The sequence below is a fragment of the Colletotrichum aenigma genome (genome assembly GCF_013390185.1).
Source record: "Colletotrichum aenigma strain Cg56 chromosome Unknown KSG_Cg56_contig05, whole genome shotgun sequence".
Classification (NCBI taxonomy): domain Eukaryota; kingdom Fungi; phylum Ascomycota; class Sordariomycetes; order Glomerellales; family Glomerellaceae; genus Colletotrichum; species Colletotrichum aenigma.
The window spans coordinates 2,450,051-2,472,955 of record NW_023500911.1 but is presented as its reverse complement, the minus strand read 5'-3'; the positions used below and the strand labels follow the sequence as shown (position 1 = coordinate 2,472,955).

The window sequence follows — 22,905 nt, the reverse complement described above, 5'->3', positions numbered from 1 at the left end:
ATAAACGCTATGTACAACAACGCTGTCGATACTATTTTTCGCTACCGTTCAAAATCAAGAAATTCATGAAAGATACCGCGCCTTTAGCTACCGCCCGTCTCATCTGCCTCTTGAGCAGCGACTTCAGCCGACCCCTGCGCCTGCCGCCTTGCCTTCGCGCCTGCCTTGAGCTTGTCCCATTTGTCGCGGTACTTCTCCAGCGTGCGGGCCATCGTCTTGTTCTCCTTTTCCAGGGCTTCCATGCGCTCTATCGCGAGCGCGAGCTGCTCTTCGAGATCCTTGTTACGTGCTCGCAACACCGCGTCACCTGCGCCACTGCCAGCCCCGCCGAGTCCCGATGGCGATGCGGGCGGGCGGAGGCGCATGCTCTCCGCCAGAGCCATACTGGAGCTCTGAGCACTAGCCTCGAAGGCGTGAAGACGCTTGCTGAGCTTGTCGAGCGTGTCTTTGAGCCACTCGTTTTCGAGGCGATGTTCCTCGGCCCGGTCGCGTTCGGAGCGGGTCCTGCCGCCTCGGCGCTTCGCACCGGCGGAGACCGGGGCGGAAGGGGTCTCGCGCGCGTCGACGAAATCGTCCTCGTCGTCTTCGATGAGGCTGCCGACCCCGTGGAGGGAGGCTTCCATACGACGCTTTTCCTTGTCGGCGAAGTTGAGAATGTTGGCGTAGGAGACCGTGTGGCCGCTCGTGGGGACAACGTAGAAGGAGTCGTTGGGGTTGTTTGCGGAGAGGGCGCGCAGGGTGTTACGGGAGTAGATCTTTGAGAGGTCGGGTTCGGCCGTGGTCGCTGGCGATTTGAGTCTGTTGCGCTTGACGGGCGCTGGCTCGGGGACTTCGACTGGTTCAGGGGCGGGAGACTCTTCGGAGATCAAGGGTAGACCGGCGAAGGCCAGGGGGGCCGAGAGACGGTTGATGATGCTGCCAAAAGTGTTGTAGAAGCGCGAGTATCCGTCGTCGCTGGCTGGAGAAGCGACCTCCTCCGTCTTCTTGGGCTCTTGGCGCTGCGGTTCGGCGTGCGTCGGCGGTATCCAAGCTGGCTTTCCTGACTGGTCCAAGACGTTCTGCATCTTGGCCCTCGAACCCTCGCGCCTCGTCTGTCCCTCCATATTGCCCGGCGCCTGGTCGTTCGTAACGCTGGGCGGGATAGGCTGGCTGCGGTTCCTGCCGCCCCTGATACCGCGCGCCGAAGCGAGGTTGCTCGCGATGGACGAGGTCATCTCGCGACTGGGGTAGCGACGAGGCTGCGTCAGAGACGGAGGGTGCTTGGCCGTCGCAGCCGGGCTGCCGGCGGTCTCGGACTTGGTTGGCGCATCGTCCGAGGCGGAGATGCTGGTTGTCTCGGAGGCCTGCGACTGTGCCTTCTCGTCGATGGTGTCGATATTGGAGGCCTGGCTTGTGCGGCGGTCGAGGGGGATCTTGAGGAGCTCAGAGAGATGTTTGTGGTGTTGCTCCAGCAGCCTCAGGGTGCGCAGCGCTTCGAGGCTGGCTGTGGAACGAGCGGCGTTTGCGAATTCTCCCGCGGCGAGGGCATGTTCGTTGATTGCGACCGTAGTCTCGGACTGGTGCGTCGCGTTGGAGGCGGCTTTGGCATGGTCATGCGCCTGTATATCATGTTAGGACAGTTCATGAAGAGACATTTTGATGCTAAAGGAAGGAGGCTACCTTGACCAGCGGCGACTCGTCCATGATTGGAGCCGCGACGATGTGGGCTGCCGATTGCGGTTCTTGGGATAATGGGCAAACGTTTCGATCGGGCTTGTGTGAATACTTTTCTCGTAGCGTCGCATACACGGGACTCTAAGATCCGGAGGTCACGCGCCCGCCACGGAGCATCTAAAACGGTGGCAGGGAGGTCGGTCGTTCGGTGGAGGTGCCGATGGCGGGACAGCACTACTGCTCGGTGGGTGTTCAAGCAGACGGCGGGCTGGGATGTTGGGTGGCTGGCGGTTGTGGTCACGGAGGATTTCCCCAGAGTTTCGCTAAGAAGCTTCCACCTGTTCCCTCCCCGCTTGTTCTTTCTTGTGGTGGCAACCCCAACAGGTGTACTGCCCTGGTGGAAATGGCCCTGCTCAGTGCTGCGAGTGCTGCGTGCAGGAGCGGCAAGTCATTGTCGTGTGGCCACAATGGGAGAGGGGGGCCTGGAGCGGTCGGTCAATGGAAAGTGCCTGAGCGCAACAGGTACAGTACGTAAGCAGGGCAGGTCGCTGCCAACCTATGACGAGCAGCAAGGTTCACCCTCCCCACGTCACCAGCAAGTCCAGAGTCAATTCTGCTGGTGACATTTTCATGATGCAGTTTTGAATCAGATTATGAGTGTTGGCCGAAAAACCATGCTGAAACTAAGAGAGGCCGTCAATTTTCCACCGCTAGGCCGGCGTTTCCGGGGTTTGTAGTTTGACAGCGAAGACGTCGTTATGCGTACCACTGCCTCGGTTCAACATGTTCTCAATTGACATCTGTCGACCGTTTTGCTTGCTTCTTGGCCAGCAAAGCATTCAAAGTTAACCCCTGAGATATGCCTGTGCCACCACTTGTCGCAGCGGGCTGGAAAATCATTGTGGCTGATTTTGAATCAGCTCAGCGCAAGAGCCTCTCACCCTCTGAAGTGACGGCAATCGCGTGCCTCTGAGTTTAGCCAGAGACATGGCAGAGACAGGTACATGCCATGCGCCTCGCCGGGCGACGGAGGTTGGGAGGATGGAAGGATTCTAACATTGTCCAATGCCCGGGGGCGCGGCGTCCTGTCTGTCTTGTCACAGGAGGATCTGGCCTATCACAAGAGTCGCAGTGGCCTCCCCAAGACACTATTCGCAACCTGCAGAGCCCCTGACGTAGTTATGGGTTCCTTAGCCAGCAGGTGATCCAAACGGGGAACCCAGCGGCCACAGCAGGCCCCGATCGGGCCAGCCATCGAAACCCTCTTGGGATTTTCCATCTGCCAGACTTGCATACATCGACCATTATCGACAGGAGGGACGAGGGATAACGTGGCGAGGTGGGATGAGCGTTGGGTGCATCGCCCCGAGGCTGCCGTGAGCCGCGGATGGCTTGGTTGAATTATCGATGGGAACCTAGGACGACGAGGATGATGCTCCGCGAGATATCAGTGTGACAGCGTGCTGCCACCTACTTGTACGAATACCCGACCTAACATTCCGGCCTGTCCACTAATTAGGGCAAGTCGGCAGACCTTGCAGGTGGGATGCGAGCGCACTCGGATAGAATGGAGTTCGCGAATGAGGTGAGATGCGATCCAGGCCAAGACGGAGGCGGTACATGATCTTGTTAAGGGGGTGAGAAAGCGGCGCTCCTCGAGAGATCCAACCTTAGAGGATCTAGCCAAGCGAGTGCGAGGGGGATATGCTACCGAGATGGTGGAATTTGCGCAGCCGCACTCGCATTCTGGATGACCCAAGCAAGCGAAAAGCAGCTATTAAAAACAAAAATAGCAGCATCAACTTGGTCTGGCTGGGTGGAGGAAGGAATATTACCACCTGAGGGACCCATCTCAACATTGAAGTGGCGGTCGAGGGCCCCAGATTCCCAATTCTTCAGGAGTCCAGGCCGCTCGTAATAATGGAGCACTGCAGGTTGGAGTGCACCCAGATGCACCAGAACACCAGATCGGACGGCGAATAACAATCGACATTATTCCGCCGGGTGCAACGGCATTGTGGCACAATAACATGCAGATGTCCGTCTCTGTAGTATAGGATACATGGAGGTCGTAAGAATTGTGACCCACTAACAGGAACTTGTACCTGCCTCCAGACGGTGACCACTTATGCTGCTCCTCCCACTTTGGGCCAAGGCGATTCTCCCGTAAGGTAGGGGCCGTTTACCCCGGCCCAGCCCGCCCGTACAAGGCATTTGCCTTCGCCTTCAGTGACGATGACGCTCGCGCAAGGAGAGAGCGCTCCGGCTTGGGTTGGCCAAGCTTCCATTGTATTCGTAGCCGTACCGTAATACCTCGAGGTGGTCTGCTGCAGCGTCCACGTCTGGGCAGGTCGCAAGCGAGCATACAAGGTGGGACCCGTCGTCTGGGCCACTGCCTTGCATTTGAACGAACCTGCCCGGGTCTCTTCCAAGGTCATTCATAGATGAAGCCGCCCGTTGCTTCTTTTTAGGAACTCGAGATCCAGAAATTGATCCATGGATCAGGAACCTTCTCGGCCGGAAACCTGAACAGCTCTGCTCTGCCTCACCCGTACCTTGCACTAATCGCCGCCTTCCTTGCACTGCAACATCACATCGAAACGACCACCTCGAATCGAACACTTCAAACATCAAACAGGACAACCCGAACCCCTACCACATCGACCTTAATTTCGTTGGAATACCTTTATTTCCCTGTCGCCTCAGAGCATGATCTTCGAGCCCACTTGTCGGGTCCGGTGCGCGTATTGCTCCTGAGTCTGACAGCCTGTCAACTGCCAACTTCGGGACCTGCCTGCCTGTGCTGGAGTCTCTGAGCCGAACCCGCAAACCCTCGTAAAGAGTACGACATTACGGTATTTACGAACCCGGAGCTGAGGAGGAGCAGTGAGGATCAGGACCCAGATATCCAGCCTGCCGGACCAGCCAGCCAACCACGATGGACAGCACTGGGGAGAGTGGAGGGGCGTTATCGAAATTGCTACCAAAATCCATCGCAGCCAAGCGCCGTCGCAGGAAGCAGGAAGAGCGAGAGGAAGACGCTGCAGCAGCTACGGCGCAACTGCTGCTGGGAGTTAAGGGAGAAGATGTCACGGCCCCAGCAGACACAAGTTCGCTCTCAGCACTGTCGGCGGCACCACCACTAAAAGACGACTATTACGACGACGACGTCAGCCAGTCGTCCCATAGACGACGCGACAGCGGCTCCTACGTCCACGACCACGGGCATGACACGGACAGCCTCGCAAGAGACGGCTCGACAGGCATTCCCGACCCAGACCGCGACTACAGACACAGCTACGATCGCGACTACGAACCCAGTCCCAGCGGTGCCAGCACCAACTACGCCCGCGACGACGCCAGCATGGTGTCCCTCGAGACACCCGAGGAGAGGTGAGTAGTGTGTCTGTTTCTGTCCTGTTGCTTGCTTGCTTCTTTGCGGGTTTCTTCACGAGTGTCAAGTCTCCAGATCTCGGGTCTCACTCTTGGCAGCTGTTGCTTGTCTGCGCATCCAATTGCTTATTCCCCTCCTCCTTGTCGTTCTTATCCTCTTTCTCCTTCTCTCAGCGCTTCGATGCCCATCTCCAATCTCCAATCTCCAATCCTGATATCCAATTCCCCCCTTCCCTGTCTGTCTGATGCAACTCCGTGCGCTGCGGCAGCTTCATGTGCTGTTCTGCACCGGACCCTTTTGCATCTGCATCCGGACGCACTGATGCCGCATTTCATCTGCCTGGCAAGGCCACGTCTCTCGCGTGGCGCATTCTAAAAAAGTCGTCGTGGGAGGCTCCATCGAGTGACGAGGCGGATTGTTACGCTGTTCCGCTCTGCTGGACGAACCTACTAACGGCGCGGCGCGGCCTGGCCTCCTCTCCTCGCGTTCCCTCGCTTTCACTCCCCCCCCCCAGTCCACGTCCCCCCCTAAGCTTTTAGGGGAATGGCAGGGGAGGAGAGTGGGAGAGGAGAGTGGGAGTGTGATGAGGGGAGAGCATTCAGGGAGCGATCAGTCGGCAGGTTGGGGGGCGCATCCCGGCCTTGACAGTCTGACTGGCCCGGGGTTGGGGCTGGCCGCCGCCGCCGCGCCCTTTTCCATTGCTGGACTGGAGCATGGCTGGAGCTTGGTCTCAGCTCCTCATCCACTCTCTGCGGCAATCGCCGTATGACGCTGCCTGGGGGTCCCATCAGCACACAGCACCGAGTGCACCAGCACCAGCACCAGCAAGTGAGGTGTGTGTACCAGGCCAGGCCAGTCCAGTCCAGTCTCAGCAAATCGCTGTGTTCCTGACGAGTGTTCCATTTCCTTTTCAAGCGAGGGGCGGACACAGGGCCGTCCATGTTTCTCCTGCCTCCTCCGTTTCGCATCTCAACTGCTGCCTTCATCTATTACTTTACCTCGCATCTTACCTCGATCGAGGCTCCTCGTCCATGATTGCACCCAACTAACTTAACCTTCTCTTCCCCCCCTTCGCTAGATCCTCCCGCCCAAATGCTATCTCGACGCATCCTTCGCAAATAGGTTACTTGACAACTTCTTCCCCGATCGTTCAGGCAACTCACTTGCCTGAACCCCAAGCGCAGATACTGGACGAACAACTGTCAGAGATCGCCTCGGCGCGATCCACATCCAACAACTCAGCCAAGCGGACGCAATCGGCCGAATCCACAGATTCGTCCCTGCGCTCCAAACGCAGCTTTACCAGTCTTGTGCCCCCCAAGAAAAACACAGCACGGTCACCTTCACCCGTCGGCCGCCTTAGGGGAGTTTTCAAGTCAAAAAAGACTCCAAGTGCCACCACTAGTCCCGAGAGGAGTGCGGGCGGTGACGACACTGACATCGACCGAGACATTGGACGCGGAGTAGCCTACCGAGGCCGAGCTGCAGCTTCAACATCTGACCTCACCACCACTACAAGGTCCTTTGACTTCACCGACGCGCCACCCGTCCCACCTTTGCCGATAGTACAAGCGCCACAACCAACTCCCGCAAACAAGACGAATGCATCCTCCCGTGTAACGACGACATCTCACTCTCCTGAGCGACGCCGCTCCAGAGCCTCCACGAACAACTCTGTCAAGATCGACACCAACGTCCCCTCGACCCCGCCCCAACCCGAGAAGGGCACTCCCGTCATCGTCAACACGCCGCCGACCCCGACCGACCGCAGCGCTCCCTCCGCACACTCCTCACCGGGGCCCGGTCCGCAGCCCGCCGTTGATGCAGCTGCGACCGCCTCAGGCAACACGAATGGTGGCTCCGCCCAGGGTAACATGATTGCTCACCGTAGGGGCAGATCAAACTCTGGTAGTATTGGGCCTAGCAAGCTCTCCAACATCACAAACGCTCCTTTGACACCCATCCCCGACGTAAACTCGGCCAGCAATCCAGGGACCCCCGCTCCAGGAGGCGGCTTTTTTTCCTCGGTATTCTCAGCCGCGCAGAACGCTGCGACCCAACTTAGCAGCGCAGTACAGAACACAGGCATCGGGCCAACTCCTCCTAAGAATAAGACGACCCAGAGACCTCCCGACATTAAGATCGAAGACCATCCCGAGGTCGAACCTCCCCTGCCGTCCCTCACAGGATCAGCCATGGAGAAGGAACCCGCCGTCAAGACCATGGGGTCTGGCGAGCTGAGCCTCAGCCAACTAGGAATAACAGATACAGGAAGCGTCGCCGGTACGCCCGTCACGTCGAAGTTCCCCGACACAACCGATTCGCGCTCTAGATCCGAATCAGCTCCCACCGATGCGGCTTACGTAGCTGCGACCCGAGACCTTGGACCGGACGACGGCCGACAGCCCTCTACGAGACCCCAATCCTTGCACGATCCGGGAAGCGGCGGCGACCGCACGCCGCCATCGAGCAGCATCAATGAAGACAGGAATTCGGGAATCCAACGGAGTGGAAGCATTCGAAGCGCCATTGGACGCCATCGTAAACGGGGAAGTTCCGCCGTGTCTGGAGGTACGGCAACTACAATTGGCGCTGCCATTGCTGCGGCTAACGCGTCTCTCGCTCATCCTCAAGCCAACGCAAGCGTCCCGAAACTCACCGGATTCGCCGTCGCAAGCAAGAAGCGCAACCGCGATTTCCACGCACTGTTCAAAAGCGTGCCCGATGACGATTACCTCATAGAAGATTACAGCTGTGCCTTGCAGCGCGAGATTTTGGCGCACGGCCGTCTATACGTATCCGAAGGTCACCTGTGCTTCAGCAGCAACATCCTCGGTTGGTCGACCACTCTCGTCATGAGCTTTGACGAGATCGTAAGCGTCGAGAAGCGGAGCACGGCCCTAGTTTTCAAGAACGGACTCATGATATCGACCTTGCATGCGAAACACATCTTTGCTAGTTTCACAAGTAGAGACTCCACCTATGACCTAATTGTCAACATCTGGAAACTTGGTCACCCGACCCTGAAGAGCTCTTTGAACGGAGTGCAGCTGGAGGGTACTGGCGGTGATAAAACGGAGAAGGTTGACGCGGATGTAGTGGCCCCGGAAGTAGAAGACGCGAGTCTGTCCGACGCAAGCGAGGAAGACAGCGAGTCAGGCGACGACGACGACGTCTACGATGAAGACGACGACGACAACGAAGACCTCCAGGAAGTAACACAGCCAACAGACATGAATCCCGAACCCGAGACAGAGAAGACCGTCTCACGGAAGGTATCAGGTGCAGGCGGTGCTAATGGCGCGCTTTCCGATGTCGTTAAGGACGCTGTGGGTGTACCCAGCACCAACGATGACTTCCCTGGCCCAGCCACTCATGCGCCGACGGACTGCGGAGACTCAGGCACGCATCATGAGAAGGTTGTTGGTGATGATGTCATTCCCGCGCCCATCGGCAAGGTGTACAACCTGCTCTTCGGTCCAGCATCGGTCACTTGGATGTCCAAGTGGCTCACCGTTGAGGCCAAGTGCACTGAGTTGACGATGGAGGACAGGAAGGGTTTGACGCTGGAGAACAAGTCACGCTTCTTCAGTTACATCAAGCCTTTGAACGGAGCTATTGGTCCGAGGCAAACCAAGTGTCTTGTCACTGAGACCTTGGAGAGCCTGGACTTTGAGAAGTCGATCAACCTGAACGTTGTCACTCAAACACCCGACGTCCCCAGCGGCAACATTTTCAGTGTCAAGACGAAGTATTGCCTGTCATGGGCTGAGAACAACTCCACCCGAGTCCAGACCAATTGCACCATCGAATGGACGGGCAAGAGTTGGTTGAAGGGTAGGTGTCAAGAGGAAGTCTGAATTTACGAGTGCTCACTAACAAACGTTAGGCCCAATTGAGAAGGGTGCGAATGAAGGCCAGACCGCTTACTGCAAAGATCTCTTTGCCAGTCTGAAGTCGGCCGTTTCGTCGAAGGCTCGCGCTGGAGGTGCAGCAGGTGGTGCCGCCAAGGGCAAGAAGCGGGGTAAGAAGGGCAAGGCTACAGGCTCATCGACAGATATCGAAGACGAGCAAGTCCGTCCGAAGAATGTTCCCAAGAAGGATTGGGGACCATTGGAGCCCGTCCGTAGTATCCTGGAGCCGATCCTCGATGTCGTCAAGCCGCTCATAACAGGCAACATGATGTACGGCCTCCTGGTTGGACTTTTGGTGGCTACTTGGTTCGGCTTTGGGCTGCCAGGCAGACAACCGTCGCGCGACACGCGCATGTACGGCTATCCCGACCGCCTCGCCGCGTACGATGAGATGTGGAGGCGTGAGGAGAGTGAGCTGTGGGAGTGGCTTGAGGAGCGTGTCGGATTGGAGAGGTTACATGACCCCAACATCTCAACACGCAAGAGAGCGATGGAGCCCATCACGGTAGAGGAGAGGGTAAGAGAAGATCGCATGGATGAGAGGGAGATTGAGGAAGCGATCAAAGTCACGGAGGAGAAGTTGAAGGTGTTGAAGGGGGTCATGGACAAGAAGAAGACCACAGCCGGCTGAGGAAATACCCAGGAACGGGAGGCAAAAGTGCAGCAAGTCAGGTACCGACACTACACACCGTGTTATTCTTTTTTGTTATTATTGTAGCATATTCATTAGCGCCGCCAACGAGCAAAACAGGGCTTGACTGGGATAGCATCTGCTGCGAATTCAATTTGTCTCATCACTCATCATCTGCATTATCTTTATATGATCTGGCTGGCCTTCGGCGCTCGAGTGAACTTACAGCCAGACAGCAGTCGCGTCAGTCCTACTTTCTTTCTTTAGGTCCTTCCTCATGCACCCTGGGTTGCAAGTGCCTTCCGCGGCCGGCCTGCTCCTGCCTCAAGTTACTAAGATTTATTAGAGAGGAAGCAGCAACGGTTGATACGGGGCCAGGCTACTTAGCCCTGCCTTGCTCTTCACATTGTTCTCATTTGAGCCAGCACCTACCTGCAGATTTTTCTGTTTACACCTAACCACCATGTGCGAAACGATCCTTGATTAACCCAGTACTAGGCACGGTGGGTTGTCTAGAAACAATACCTTTCTCCCCTGGACTTGTCCTCCCAAATCTGCCCTTTCTCCTCTTTTCAATTTCATCAACTGCTTCCTGCTCCAGTATTCATCGTTCTTTCAACATTCAACAACGCAGTCTCGCCTTCGATTGGACACCTCCCTGCGTCCACCACTCAGTCGGTTACATACGTCTTAAGCCAAGGGACAGGGAGCTGCTACCATGACAGGCAGTAACCAGCCTGCACCCATGACCTCCCTCGGGGATGACGGGTACGCGCGTACCATCGACCGACTGCGCGAGATTGGCGTGGCAGATCATGTGGCGACGCCGCAGCTTGTCGTCGTCGGCGACCAGTCTTCTGGCAAGAGCTCCGTCCTCGAGAGCGTCACGGGCTTCGCCTTCCCTCGTGCGCCAGAGCTCTGCACAAGATCCGCGACCCAGATCACCTGCCGCCGTGATGACTTCGAGAATGTGGTCATCGGCATCATTCCTGCCGCAAACTCCAGCAACGCCCGGAAGGAGAAGCTCTTGGGTTTTCGATGCTCGACCGGCAAGAGCAAAGTGAACCTGGCCAATGCCTTCAGTGATGTACGTGTCACGACAGCATCATTTGTGGGATTTTCTGACACTTTCGAAGTCAGGCAAACAAGGTTATGGGAATTCGAGAGAAAGCCGTTTCCGGCTTTGGCGATGGAACAGCAACCTTCGCAGAAGACACGCTGAAAATCGAGATCAGTGGGCCTAATGTGAGTGTTTTTATCTCTAGAAACTCACGAGCAAGACTGAATCTCCATACAGCAAAACCATCTGACCGTAATTGACGTGCCTGGCATCTTCAGAACGGCGACCTCTGGGTGGACCACGGACGAGGACATCGTCTTGGTCAAGAACATGGTCCAAAGCTATATGAAAAGCCCGAGAACCATTATTCTGGCTGTAGTCCCCTGCAATGTCGACATCGCCACCCAAGAGATCCTCACCATGGCACAAGCATTCGACCCTGAGGGCGTCCGGACGATGGGTGTTCTCACAAAGCCTGACCTTGCAACCGAGCGAGCAACGCAACAAATTGTCTGCGAGCTAGTTGAAGGAAAGCGATTCCCACTGCGTCTCGGATACTGCGTCGTGAAGAATCGCGGTTCAGACGACAACAAGTCGACATTGGGAGAAAGAAACTCATCTGAAAAGGCGTTCTTCTCTGTTTCGCCCTGGGCGAGACTTCGATGCACCAAGAGAGTCGGCGTCGAATGCTTGAGTCTTCGCCTTCGCCATCTCCTGCGGGATGTCTCAAAGAAGGAATTCAAGAACGTTGCGGTTGAAGTCGAGCGTCAGCTCTGGACCACGAGCAAGGCATTGGAGGCGATGGGCCCACCGAGAGACAGGCCTGAGAGTCAGCGGCGATACTTGGGACAGCTGAGCTCAGACTTCCAGGACGTTGTCCGACGAGCCCGGGATGGCCACTACAGCGGGATGGAGATATTCGACAACAACCAACAACTCCGACTGATTACCAACGTCGTCGCGCTTCAGGAGACCTTCAACGACACCTTTGAGAAACGCGGCCATACCAGACTTTTTGAGGGAACGCAGCGACAGCGAATCTCCGGAACCCCTCCTGTCTTGCAAATACTCGAGTCCTGTCAAGGAAGCGAGATGGAAGGCATTATGCAGGATTTGCATGGAATCTTGAAAGAGCTCGATTTCGGATGTCCTGAGCCTCGCAAGGACTCTTTACTGGTACAGATTGAGATCGCCTTCAGAAGGACCCGTGGACCAGAGCTTGGAACGGTAAGCTTGGCTCTCTCTTGTGCTTCTCTCCTGCTTCTCCATTGTAAATGTCCCCCAACCTCCGCCGTATCACCTGATGGTGCATCTATGGAATCAATTTTTTGTGTGTCTTTGCGCTGACGCGAACAACAGTTCGGAGGCTCGGTACTCGGCGAGGTCTTCAGAGAGCAAGCCAGAAGCTGGGCGCCTCTGGTTCTTCAACATACCAGCCGAGCGATTGTGCTTGTTCACATGTTCATCACCCGGCTGCTTGCTCTGAAGTTTCCTGACGTCACCTTCCGCACCAACATATTCAACAGACTTCTCAAAGACAAGCTTAGAGCCGCTTACCAACGTGCAATCAACCATGTTGAGTTTCTTATTGACGTCGAGTTGAACGGCCAGCCCTACACATTGAACCACTATTTCAACAGCAATCTCCAAGCAGCCCAGGCTTCGAGGCTCAAGCAAACACTCCAGAAGGTCATCGGCAGCAAAGAGTCCAGCCTGGACGATACCCAGGAGTCAGGGTGGTGGGTTACGGAAGAGATGCTTTCCAAACTGACCCAAGACCGCTCGAACGCCGAACAGGTCCGGGTCGACATTCACGATATCCTGTTCAGCTATTACAAGGTTGCGCGTAAGCGCTTTATGGATGTTATCTGCCAGCAGGTTGTATTCCACTTTCTCCTCGACGCCAAAGATGGTCCTCTTCAGATCTTTTGCCCTGATCTTATCATGGGCCTCGAAGACAGCCAGCTGCGACTCATTGCAGGAGAAGATTCCAGCACCAGAGAAGCGCGCGAGAACCTCGCCCAAAACATTGAAGTTTTGAGAACGGCGGCGGAGGAGTCGAGGACTGGTTCCTCATGAGCGGTTGCTGGTATACGTGGTTTTTTGTCATCTGGAAAGGATCTGTTACTTTGACCACAATGTACAGAGATGGGCAATAGGGTGACGAGGGACACCTGGATTTGCTGATGACGAACTTTGAGTATGGCTGGAAGTGAAGGGATACCGAGATGGAAGAAGACACCCTGAGTCAATAGTGTACGTGGACAATGATGATTAGCTTGACAGAGACAGCCAGTTGCTGCGAAATGCAATGTGCTGCTTTTAACACGAAAGGAGTGTTACTTCAGGCAACCGATCTTTTCTGGATCAGTGCATTGGAAATTAGTTCTTATTTTGTCATTTTCATATTCTCTAAATGGAAATGCCCAGACCCTTAGCCATTCCATGTAGCATCTCGTACAGAGCCCACGCACCGGGGTCGGGCAACTCCTGGCCAGCCGCGTCCCCAACGTATGTCGCGCGTCCAAACCTTGCCTTCAGATACCTCGTCGCCTCCGCCTTCTCAGCAGCAACCTTGACGGCAGTGGCGAAGTCGGCCGTCGCAGCAAAGCTGTCCGTGAACGGGATCAGGACGTCCATGACGGTGCGGTCGCCTTCTCTCGCCGGGGTGTGGGACTTGAGCAACTCGACGGCCGTGGCCAGAGACTTGGAGTATAGCGCAGCTGATGGGGCGGCACCGGCGGCTGCGGCGTTTGTTCTGAGAGATGAAGAGTACGCGGAAAGGAGGATGCCGAGGATGGCGCCCAGGGTGCCGCCCATGTCGTCAACCGCGCCGATGGTGGACTCGAGGAAGGAGAGCAGGGAGCCGCTCTTGGCGACGCCGTTGTCGAGGTTGCGGAGGAGCGACTCGCAGAGGCCCTTGACGGCCTCGCCGCAGTCGCCGTCGCCCATGACCATGTCCCACTCCGTCAGCTTCGGCTCGGCGGCGATGGCGCTTTCGCAGCCTGACCTGATGGACTTCTCGAGCAGGGCGGGGTCGACGTTGATCTGGACGTCGGACTTGGCTGAGGAGGCGTTCGCGTCGGTTTGGTTTACCGCAACGTTGTTGGCCTGCTTGGCGTCGGCGGAGGGGATGATGATGTTCGGCCACGAGACGGCCGTGGTCTTGCGGTCGAGGAGGCCCAGCAACTCCGCCGCTCCTGTGCCCGACTGTCTAGCCGCGGCCGAGATGTTGACCAGCGAGATGGAGAATCCGGGGGCGTTGAGCGACGTCTCGAACGCGCCGGTGAGCGTGCGGCAAGGCGTGATGTTCCACGTCGACGCCAGCTGCGTCTGGACCTCGTCCGTCAGCGCGCCGTGTTCGAGGACCGAGAGGCCGCCGTAGTTGTTGATGAGCAGGGTGACCTCGTCGCCGGTCTCGAACTTGACGAACGCGCGCTCGGGGTCTGACGGGTCGCAAACGAGCTTCAGCATCTTCTCGACGAGGTCCTTCACGGACGGGAAGGGGGTCAGCAGCTGCTGGGCGGGCTCGTTGTGGATGCCGGCGCCGAGCGCGCAAGCGTCGGCTGCGAGGGACTGGAACTGTCTGCCAGGGACATGGCAGTGGTCCAGGGCGGAGCCTATTGAGACGGTCTGGTCGTTTACTGCTCTGCCGATATCTACGCAGCGCTCGAAGGGGTACTTCTCGGCCGCTGCCGCAGACAGTATCTTCATGGCTGTGTGACTTGGTCAATATGCTGTCATTTTCTCGACGTCTTCAGTTCTTGCAACTTACTGAAAATGTGACCTGGCATTCCTCTCCTGCCTACCCTGCTGCTCCTACTCCTTCCAATCGAAACATCGTCTGTGGCGGGGAGAACAACGACATTGTCTGAAAGGCCAGCAGCCTTTGCCCTCTCGGCGGCAAGACCAAAGTGCAGGCGGTCGCCGGTGTAGTTTGTGATGAGAAGAATCGTACCGGCGGTCGAGGGCGCCAGTCTCATGGCCTCGAGGACCTGCTTCGTGCTCGGCGACGCAAAGATGTCACCGCAGGCGACGGCCGAGAGAAGACCCTCGCCGACGAACCCACTCCACGCTGGCTCGTGACCGGAGCCGCCTCCGCCGATGATGCTCACCGCCGAAGGGTCATTCTGGGCGTTCGCGACGACGCGCTCGGCCTCGCTTAGGACGAGGTGAGGGTTCGCCGAGACGAGAGCACGGAGCGCTCTCGGGACGAGCGTGTTCGCCGCCGTGTCGGGGAAGTAGTGCTTGGTCGCCATCTTTTTCGACAGGGGGTATCTTTTGCGAGGAAGAGAGGAATTGGCCAAAAGAGCAATCAGCTCTACGCCTTTCGCCAGAGATGGCTGCAACTCCTGGATATAAGGAGCGCGTGTGTGCGAGTGGTGCTGTGCGCGGATATCGAAGTGCGTGCCATCGTTGCGAGGTCTCGCATTGCCATCCCACGATCCATCGGGAAGCAGTCCATCGAAGGCTTCAACGCGCCTCGAGCCATGCCATTTCTCTGCGAATTCCCATGACCGTTCGTCTCTGGAACGTCGCGTTTGCGACTTGGATGGCTTAGTCCGCGGGTAATGACAGCCGAGTCAGCATGTGGTCGCGAGACGCGGTCTGTTGATGTGGGAGGAAAGAAGGAATGGTTTTAGAGAGAAGTGCCCCCGAGCCGCGGTCACCCAAAAAGAAGAAAAGAGGAAGGCCCTTGTCCCCGCACCACGCGAGACTTCCAAGTTTTCTGCCTTTTCTGGGGATGGTTCGTTTTCCCCGCGCGCATTCCCGATCAGAGCCTTTCAAACCCTTGACAGACCCCGCAGCCGAATTGAGACCACGACAGCAACCGGACAAGTGCCGACATGCCCATCTCGAAAACTTGGGGACGAACAGTGACCGTCGGTCAAGATCCGCCGCCATCCCACGGAAATAACCGCCATCCACCTGTTGACACACAATTGTTCACGTCTCTCCAGGTCACGAGTTGAGGGGCCCCGCTCCTCCGCCCCAGAACCCGGAGACTCCACGTCGAGAATTCAGAAAGTCACCCAGCGTCGTGTACCTTACCCGCGACCTGACAACGTTGGACGCGGAGACTGAAACCGTAGATCCCCAAGTTTTGTTTCGTCAATCTCAAGCTCATCACCCGCTGAGAGCCGCGTCTCGCAGTCTTTATGCCGGCCAACTGCAGCTAACTACCTTACACTAGCGAGGGTTTTCTGCACGCCTGCATTCTGCTGCTCTCCACGGTGCCTAGGTTGCCTGCATTACCGGGACACCACAAACCTGAGCGTGTCTTTCGGTCTGCCTGCTGGCCTGCCATGACCTCATGGACGGAAGACGGGATGCAGCCGCTCCTCCAAAGAAGCGCATCAGAAAGCCCCGCGGCCGCGGCTTGCGCACCAAGACGGGCTGGTAAGTTCAACTCATCAGTCCCACCCTTTCCACCTCCCCGACCCTCCTCGGTCCGGGACCAACATGTTGATATCGGAACCTTAGCTTGACCTGCCGCGAGCGGCACAAGAAATGCGACGAAAAACAGCCGGTATGCGGCCCATGCAGCATCTCCTCCCGGAACTGTGTTTTCCCCCAGCTCTCTCAGGATGCCGCGGGCAGACAGGCGAGCCCATCTGTCTCCGTCACCGAGCCCCCACGGACGCGTTACCGCCACGTCGTGGAGACTCAGACTCAGTCTCGCGTAGATGAGGCTACCCGCAACGCCTCAACCACGGTGCCCGAGTCGGTGACCACACCCGCGTCACTCGTTACGCAGGTCACCGTCACCGCCGCCGCCGCCGCCGCCCCTCCGGTCACCCAGCCGGCATCCGACTTCAACCCGACTCAGCCGCCGTACGTCACCCAGCCGCCCACCTCGGCGGGTCTCACCCTTGGAGATGTCAATGTGTACAGCTATTCCCCCGAGACGGTCGCATCCGAGCTGTGGACCACCGACTTGGCCTCGACCCGATGGCTCGGTCTGCTCGCTACGGACGCCGCCCAGGCCGACAGCGGCTTCTCTCTGGCTCCCAGTCCCGCGCCGGAGGATGAGGACCAGCGACGCGCCGCGACTGTGCATGGCCCGCCTGACGCGGGCAAACTCTCGTCTCGGCTGCGCGAGGTCTCGGACCCGGAGCGGAAGACTTGGCAAGCTGATCGGGCCATCACGCTGACCAACCACGAGGCCGTTCTCTTCCGGCATTTCACGGAGCGATCGTCGCGTTGGCTCGATTTCTTGGATCCTCACAAGCTCTTCTCCACGTATGCGGTGCGCTTAGCCCTGCGGAATGCAGGTCTCATGAATGCCATCTTGGCTCTGTCTGCCAAGCATCTCTCCAAGCTGGAGGGGGCGCTGTCGGGGTTGGCTCCGGCCGACGCGAGTCCTGCGCACGACTCCGGCGGGGAGTGGATACGGTACTACTATGAGACCCTCCGCTACGTCCAAGAGGCCCTGGCTTACACCAGCTACACAAATTCGGAAGAACTAAACGCCACGGCTCTCATCATCTCGGCCTATGAGATGCTGGACGAGTCTGATGGCAGAGGCAACTGGCAAAGACACCTCAAGGGCGTCTTCTGGATCCAGCGGTCCCAGGATGTCAACGGCTGCTCTGGTGGTCTGCGACAGGCCGTCTGGTGGGCCTGGCTTCGGCAAGATATTTGGGCGGCCTTTCGTGAGAAAAGACGCTGCTTGAGTTTCTGGGCGCCGTATAAAGACTACTCTGAACTAGACCAGCACGAGCTGGCCCACACGGCTATCTACTTGCTGTCGCAGGCTGTGAACTTTTGTGCAGACTCACGAATGGCCGAGACCTCACCTCTGTCGGATGCGGCAGCAAGCAGAGTACGTGCGGGCAACGAGCTGCTCGCGAACTTGGAGCGGTGGAGGGCATACCTGGGCAGCGAGTTCAAACCGCTTCCGACTTCAACAGACCATTGCGATGTGTTTGCTCCCCTCTGGGTGCACCCGCCCCAGTTCGGCGTTGCGTTGCAAGCCTACTGCTTCGCGCGGATACTCATCCTCCTCCACAGCCCAATGCCCTCTGGATTCAACGGATTTCTGAAAATGCAAAGGTCTCTTTCCGAGGCCGTTGATATGATTTGCGGCATAGCCATGGAGCTGAAAGACGAAGGCTGCCAGGTTCTGTCTGCACAGTGTCTCTACGGAGCAGGGCTCTGCGTACAAGAACCGTTCAAGAGGGAGAAGATCCTCTCCTTGATGGAGCATAGTGAAGAGACGGTCGGCTGGACGCCAATGGCAACCTGGCGAGACGACCTCAGACAGGCGTGGATAGACGCTGACGTGAAGAGCCCAGATGCTACCCGTTGACGAATTGACGACGCATCAACAACATATACCCATGTCTATTTGGTATCATGATTCTCTATTATCTTTTTCCGTGTTGTAAAAAGCAAAAGCAAATACATAAGTTCAGACTGATCATGCCTTGCCAGTAGATTTGCATACATCCATCTGCCACTCCGTCAGCTTCTGCGCCTCCTTGACACCCTCCTCCATCAGTGTCGTCAGGCTGAGCGTGGGCGCGTTCTTCTTCAGGTGGACGAGGTAGTCGTCCAGAACCAGCTTGTTAACGTTGACTTTTGACACGCCGCCACGGATGCACTGCTGCATCAGATCCTCGGGGAAGTCGTTCGTTCCGTGGAGCACGACGCGCACTCTTCCGGCCGCCTTGGCACGAATCTTCTCTAGCCTGCATTTCGACTTTTGTTAGCCACCGGAACCCCAAAACCGGAACCAATTACGGCAGCGAAGAGCCAATCTCACCTGTCGAACTCCAAAACGGGACCTCTGGTACCGTACTCGCCGTGGACGTTGCCAAAAGCAGGCGCCAAAAAGTCGATACCCGTCGCCACGAAGTCTTCCACCTGCTCCTCCGTCGTCAAAGCACCCTCCAGGTCCGCGGTATCAGCAATACCGTCCTCGCCTCCCTCGATACGTCCCGGCTCCGCCTCCGTGGCGATACCGCGTGCGTGGCAGTATGCCACGAGCTCCTTCGTCTTGGCCAGGTTCTCCTCCATCTCGTAGTGGCTCATGTCGACCATAATGGAGTCAAAGGGCAGGTTGTCAGCAGCGTGGCGGATCATGGCCTCGTCCTGGGCGTGGTCGAGGTGGATCGCGACGGGGACGGAGGCGGTCTTGGCGGCGAGCGCGGCGGCGCGCACGAGGAGGCCATCGGAGAAAGTGATGGCCCAGGGGAAGACCTGGATGATGAGCGGGCTGCGCTTCGCCTCGGCGGCCCGGATGAAGGAGAGGATGTTCTCAATGTTGTAGGCGATGGGCGCGACGACGCCGTACTGGCCCTCCTCGGCCGCCTTGAGGATCTGGTAGGTCTTGTTCTTGGTCGGGTCCCACGCCATTGTTGCGGTTGATTAGGAATGTGTTACTGTGTAAGCCGTGGTGTGAGGGAGAGCGATTGACAAGACGATGGAGGGCGGTTGAAAACGGTATTCACACGTAGCACAATCGAAGAAGCATCAAAGCCGCTTTCTATCTAATATTGGACATATTACTGGCAGTTCCCATAAAGGGCACCTTTAACCACCGGACCTTTCCCATCTGGAGCTCCAAGCTACCCCTCCATCCGATCTGACCCCGCGACGACTTCCTCCCCGCGTCGCGTCTCCCTCTTTGTCATGGGTCATGCATGTGGCTTGAATCCTCCAAGCTGAATCGCGGGGGTGTTTTAGCTGGGAGGCACGACACGCGGTCACCGCACCCGCATCCGCCCCACCGGGCCGCGATGCGCGGAGTCCTGATCCCTGTCCCGACGAGGTGGGTAGCATCCTGCACCGGGTCATCATCAATGGCGCTTCGTGACGAGCATCGTGCATGTTGGAGGTGTACATCTCAGAGAGGGCGTATACCGCGTATGTCGCCATAAAGATGCGCGAGCGTAGAGAAGGGCTGTCAGAAAAGGCCAAAAAGCCTAGTCCTGACAAACTGATCTGAACAGAGCAATCCGCCAACCCAACACCTTATCTACTCTATCCCATAAACAAACCCCCCTGTCAAAATGGCCGGTCTGCGCATTGCCCTTGGCGGCGACGAAGCCGGCTTCAACTACAAGGCCACCATCACGGCCGACCTGAACAAGGACCCGCGCGTGGCCTCCGTCGTCGACGTCGGCCCGAGCTCCGAGTCGGACAAGACGGCCTACTCGACGTACGCCATCACGGCCGCCGAGAAGGTCGCCAGCGGCGAAGTCGACCGCGCCATCCTCATCTGCGGCACCGGTCTCGGCGTCGCCATCTCGGCCAACAAGGTGCCGGGCGTCCGTGCCGTGACGGCGCACGACAGCTTCTCGGTCGAGAGGGCCATCAAGAGCAACAACGCGCAGGTGCTGTGCCTGGGACAGCGTGTGATTGGCATCGAGCTCGCGAGGAGGCTGGTGAGCGAGTGGCTTGGTTACGAGTTTGACCCTGTGAGTTTGCCCCCCCTTTTTTTGGCATGCGATGAAATATGATTCTAACAAAGGAAAGAACTCGGCTTCTGCGGCCAAGGTCAAGGTCATTGATGATTATGACGCGAAGACTACGTCGGAGGGATTCAAGGTGTCGGCTGCTGCTTAGAGGTTCTTTTGCAACAAAAGTTTAGAAATGAAGTAATGAAACAAATACTGTCAAAGTTCAATCTTTCAATTTCCTGTGGTCCTAGTTATTGCCCTAAATTTTAAGAGATCACCTTGAATGCTCCTCTGAGACTGTGAAGACGAGGCCCTTGGTCTCATGTTAAGCATCTAGGCGGCAGATGAAAGTGAAATGCGTAAGACGAAAAAGCGGTATGAGCAGATGGGCAAATTTTCTTATTTTTCAGCTCGTTAAACCTGTCTTCATGTGAAACCATTGAGGTACGATCAGATTTACTTCGCACCTTTCGCTGTTTTACTCATATCAAGGGCTTAATGCTTTCAACCTCGATTATACGTAATAGGGGTTGCCGTGTAAGTGACCAACCTCATCACATTGACCATGAATAGCCACGATCCTTCGTCACAAGGACGAGTCAATGAGCCTTGTGATGAAGATGATGCCGTTGTATCATCGAAATATTGGAATCCTTCTCCAACTTCCTGGGCAAGATCCTGGCGAAGCGCGTGAAGTCATGCTATTGATCCATACGGGATACCAACAGCCGGTATCTCCGAGCACCCCTAGTGTACTTCTAAGGTGCATATAATGTTCCGTGCCTGGCAGATGACTTGAGCAACCGAGGTTATGCCCTGGTCAAGTTGTCCAGAGACTATGCCAACTCTGGAACTCCGTACGACCGGCTGCTCCAGCCACACGTCCTCGCGTTCCTCATTCGATATGCTACGAGCTACCCTGGGCTTTCCTGGCGGACTCTCTTATGCAGCTCCTCGTCGACACCGGGATGCCACGCGGAAATGAAGCTGGTAGCGAGGGTGATAGTGTAACATCCGGTTGGACGGCTTGTTGGTAGCTGCATGGCTCCATGCGCTGTGCGCCGTGGCCATGGATACGGGACTTGAAGACTTTGACCCCTGGTTCGTGGAGACCAATATTGATGGTTTTGATAACATAATATCAATGTGGCGTGAGTTTTCTTAACCATCATCAAATTGAAGCTAGCATCAAATATGATCATCGTGGAGTCTGGACTAGGTCCTCTTGATATGAAATATCAACTTGCTATGGATTCCTTCATTACAGTCTTAGCCGCACCGTTGGACCTGACTTAGAATTCAAGAGCTCCGATGAACCTTCCCTGTCTGGCTCGGGAGGTGACTTCTTGGAATGAACGTGGCTTGAAATTGAAATACACGACGAAGATAGATTCGTCCAAGGAAAAACACAAAGTCTTTGAAACTTAACGGCACCCTCGTAGTTCACCACTCATGGCGCAGTTGCAAAGAAGCAGCCAAGAACACTCTAGGGATCATGATGTTGTTGTGATTTAACGAAAAATATCATTGAGTCTATTGCTTCATGTCTACGTTGAAATTTTATGCCGTCCCGCCCAAGGAAATTGGTATCACGTGTTCCCCACTTTTCTTTTTCTTTTACCAAGCGCCAACGATACCCGCGATAGGGATATCAATACCAGTGGTGTAAGTAGCCGTCTCGCTCAACAGGTACACGTAGGCACCTCCCAGCTCCTGGGGCAGAGCCAGGCGGGGCATACCGCCGTAGTACTTCATCTTGGTGTCCCAGTCGGGAGAGGTCTCGACGTAGTAGGTCAGAGCCGTCTTGACGAAGCCGGGGGAGATGGAGTTGACACGGATGCCGTGCTGAGCCCACTCCATGGCCAAGGTGTGCGTCATGTTGCGGATAGCACCCTTGGTGGCACCGTAAGGCGCAGAGGGGGCGGCCTATATACATAAGTTGTCAGCTTCTTGCGCAAATCTTCTGGCGGTTAGAGAAGGGTACTTACGCGGTTGGGTCTGTAGGAAGTCATGGAAGCAGTGAAGACGATGCTGCCCTTGCAGCCGAGTCTGATGAACGTCCTCGCGGCGGCAGTGGCGCAGTTCCAGGAGCCGGTGACGTTGAGCTTGAAAAGGAAGTCAAACTGCTCAGGGGTGAAGTCCAGAGCGGGCTGGTGCTTGGTGGCGCCGGCGTTGGCGACCATGCCGTCGAAGCGGCCCTTGGCATCGACGATGGCGTTGATGGCGCTCTCGACGCTCTTGTAGTCGGTGACATCGGCCTTCTGGAAGTCGAGCTTGCCGGGGAAGCGCTTGCTCAGGGCGGCGAAGTCATCGCCGGGGGAGGAGATGTCCAAGCTGTAGACGGCAGCGGCGTCGTTAACGAGGCAGACCTCGGCGATACCCAGACCGATACCCTGGTTGGCACCGGAGACTTTTCGGACTTGTTAGTTTCCTTCTTGGATATGCGTCTCTTCAGAGCGGTAAACTCACTAGCGATGACCTTGTCCTTCAGGGAAATCTTGAAGTCATGGCCCTCCTGGGGGATGGTGCTGAGGAACTGAGGGGCCTCGCCGTTGCCGTTCTGAGCCATTGTGTATGTAATTAGGGGATTTGTCTTTGACTAAGTGGTTTAGGAGAACGTTCAAACGAAGTTAAATCGGACTTGTATCTCTGTTGTATAATGGTCCGTTGAAAGAAGAAATAATTGTATGTGTACAAACCAAGCTGGATCTCAGACTGTAGCTGTGGCTTCAAACATCACGGGAAACTTTTCCGCGTCCTTAAGTATGCAGTCGGGAGTTCCTGGAGGTCGTCCGTAATCCGCAGTCGGCGGCTACGCCCGTGGGGGCCCCATCTCCCCCATCTCC

General features: G+C 56.7%; 8 protein-coding genes across 8 annotated transcripts; 4 read left to right on the top strand and 4 right to left on the bottom strand.

Annotated features, from left to right (window-relative positions):
* Positions 1–83: 83 nt before the first annotated feature.
* On the bottom strand, positions 84–1,683 carry CGCA056_v008334 (uncharacterized protein; the record flags this gene model as incomplete). The annotated part of the gene is made up of 2 exons (XM_037323581.1): positions 84–1,598; positions 1,660–1,683. 2 exons carry the CDS (start codon positions 1,681–1,683, stop codon positions 84–86), a joined length of 1,539 nt encoding a protein of 512 aa, XP_037177516.1.
* A 2,908-nt stretch (positions 1,684–4,591) lies between these two features.
* CGCA056_v008333 (uncharacterized protein) lies at positions 4,592–9,592 on the top strand (the record flags this gene model as incomplete). The annotated part of the gene is made up of 3 exons (XM_037323580.1): positions 4,592–5,046; positions 6,126–8,884; positions 8,937–9,592. 3 exons carry the CDS (start codon positions 4,592–4,594, stop codon positions 9,590–9,592), a joined length of 3,870 nt encoding a protein of 1,289 aa, XP_037177520.1.
* Positions 9,593–10,310: 718 nt separating this feature from the next.
* CGCA056_v008332 (Interferon-induced GTP-binding protein Mx) lies at positions 10,311–12,731 on the top strand (the record flags this gene model as incomplete). Its single annotated transcript, XM_037323579.1, has 4 exons — positions 10,311–10,679; positions 10,733–10,837; positions 10,890–11,879; positions 12,012–12,731. 4 exons carry the CDS (start codon positions 10,311–10,313, stop codon positions 12,729–12,731), a joined length of 2,184 nt encoding a protein of 727 aa, XP_037177521.1.
* Positions 12,732–13,064: 333 nt separating this feature from the next.
* DAK-1 (Dihydroxyacetone kinase) lies at positions 13,065–14,911 on the bottom strand (the record flags this gene model as incomplete). The annotated part of the gene is made up of 2 exons (XM_037323578.1): positions 13,065–14,368; positions 14,428–14,911. The coding sequence occupies 2 exons, from the start codon at positions 14,909–14,911 to the stop codon at positions 13,065–13,067; spliced, it is 1,788 nt and encodes a 595-aa protein (XP_037177518.1).
* A 1,055-nt stretch (positions 14,912–15,966) lies between these two features.
* On the top strand, positions 15,967–17,964 carry AHR1 (Adhesion and hyphal regulator 1; the record flags this gene model as incomplete). Its single annotated transcript, XM_037323577.1, has 2 exons — positions 15,967–16,052; positions 16,137–17,964. The coding sequence occupies 2 exons, from the start codon at positions 15,967–15,969 to the stop codon at positions 17,962–17,964; spliced, it is 1,914 nt and encodes a 637-aa protein (XP_037177519.1).
* A 111-nt stretch (positions 17,965–18,075) lies between these two features.
* Positions 18,076–19,013, bottom strand: CGCA056_v008329 (putative fructose-bisphosphate aldolase; the record flags this gene model as incomplete). The annotated part of the gene is made up of 2 exons (XM_037323576.1): positions 18,076–18,346; positions 18,421–19,013. The coding sequence occupies 2 exons, from the start codon at positions 19,011–19,013 to the stop codon at positions 18,076–18,078; spliced, it is 864 nt and encodes a 287-aa protein (XP_037177601.1).
* Positions 19,014–19,669: 656 nt separating this feature from the next.
* Positions 19,670–20,225, top strand: CGCA056_v008328 (putative ribose 5-phosphate isomerase; the record flags this gene model as incomplete). Its single annotated transcript, XM_037323575.1, has 2 exons — positions 19,670–20,077; positions 20,136–20,225. The coding sequence occupies 2 exons, from the start codon at positions 19,670–19,672 to the stop codon at positions 20,223–20,225; spliced, it is 498 nt and encodes a 165-aa protein (XP_037177600.1).
* A 1,451-nt stretch (positions 20,226–21,676) lies between these two features.
* lxr1-3 (NADP-dependent mannitol dehydrogenase) lies at positions 21,677–22,628 on the bottom strand (the record flags this gene model as incomplete). The annotated part of the gene is made up of 3 exons (XM_037323574.1): positions 21,677–21,985; positions 22,048–22,469; positions 22,529–22,628. The coding sequence occupies 3 exons, from the start codon at positions 22,626–22,628 to the stop codon at positions 21,677–21,679; spliced, it is 831 nt and encodes a 276-aa protein (XP_037177607.1).
* Positions 22,629–22,905: the final 277 nt, after the last annotated feature.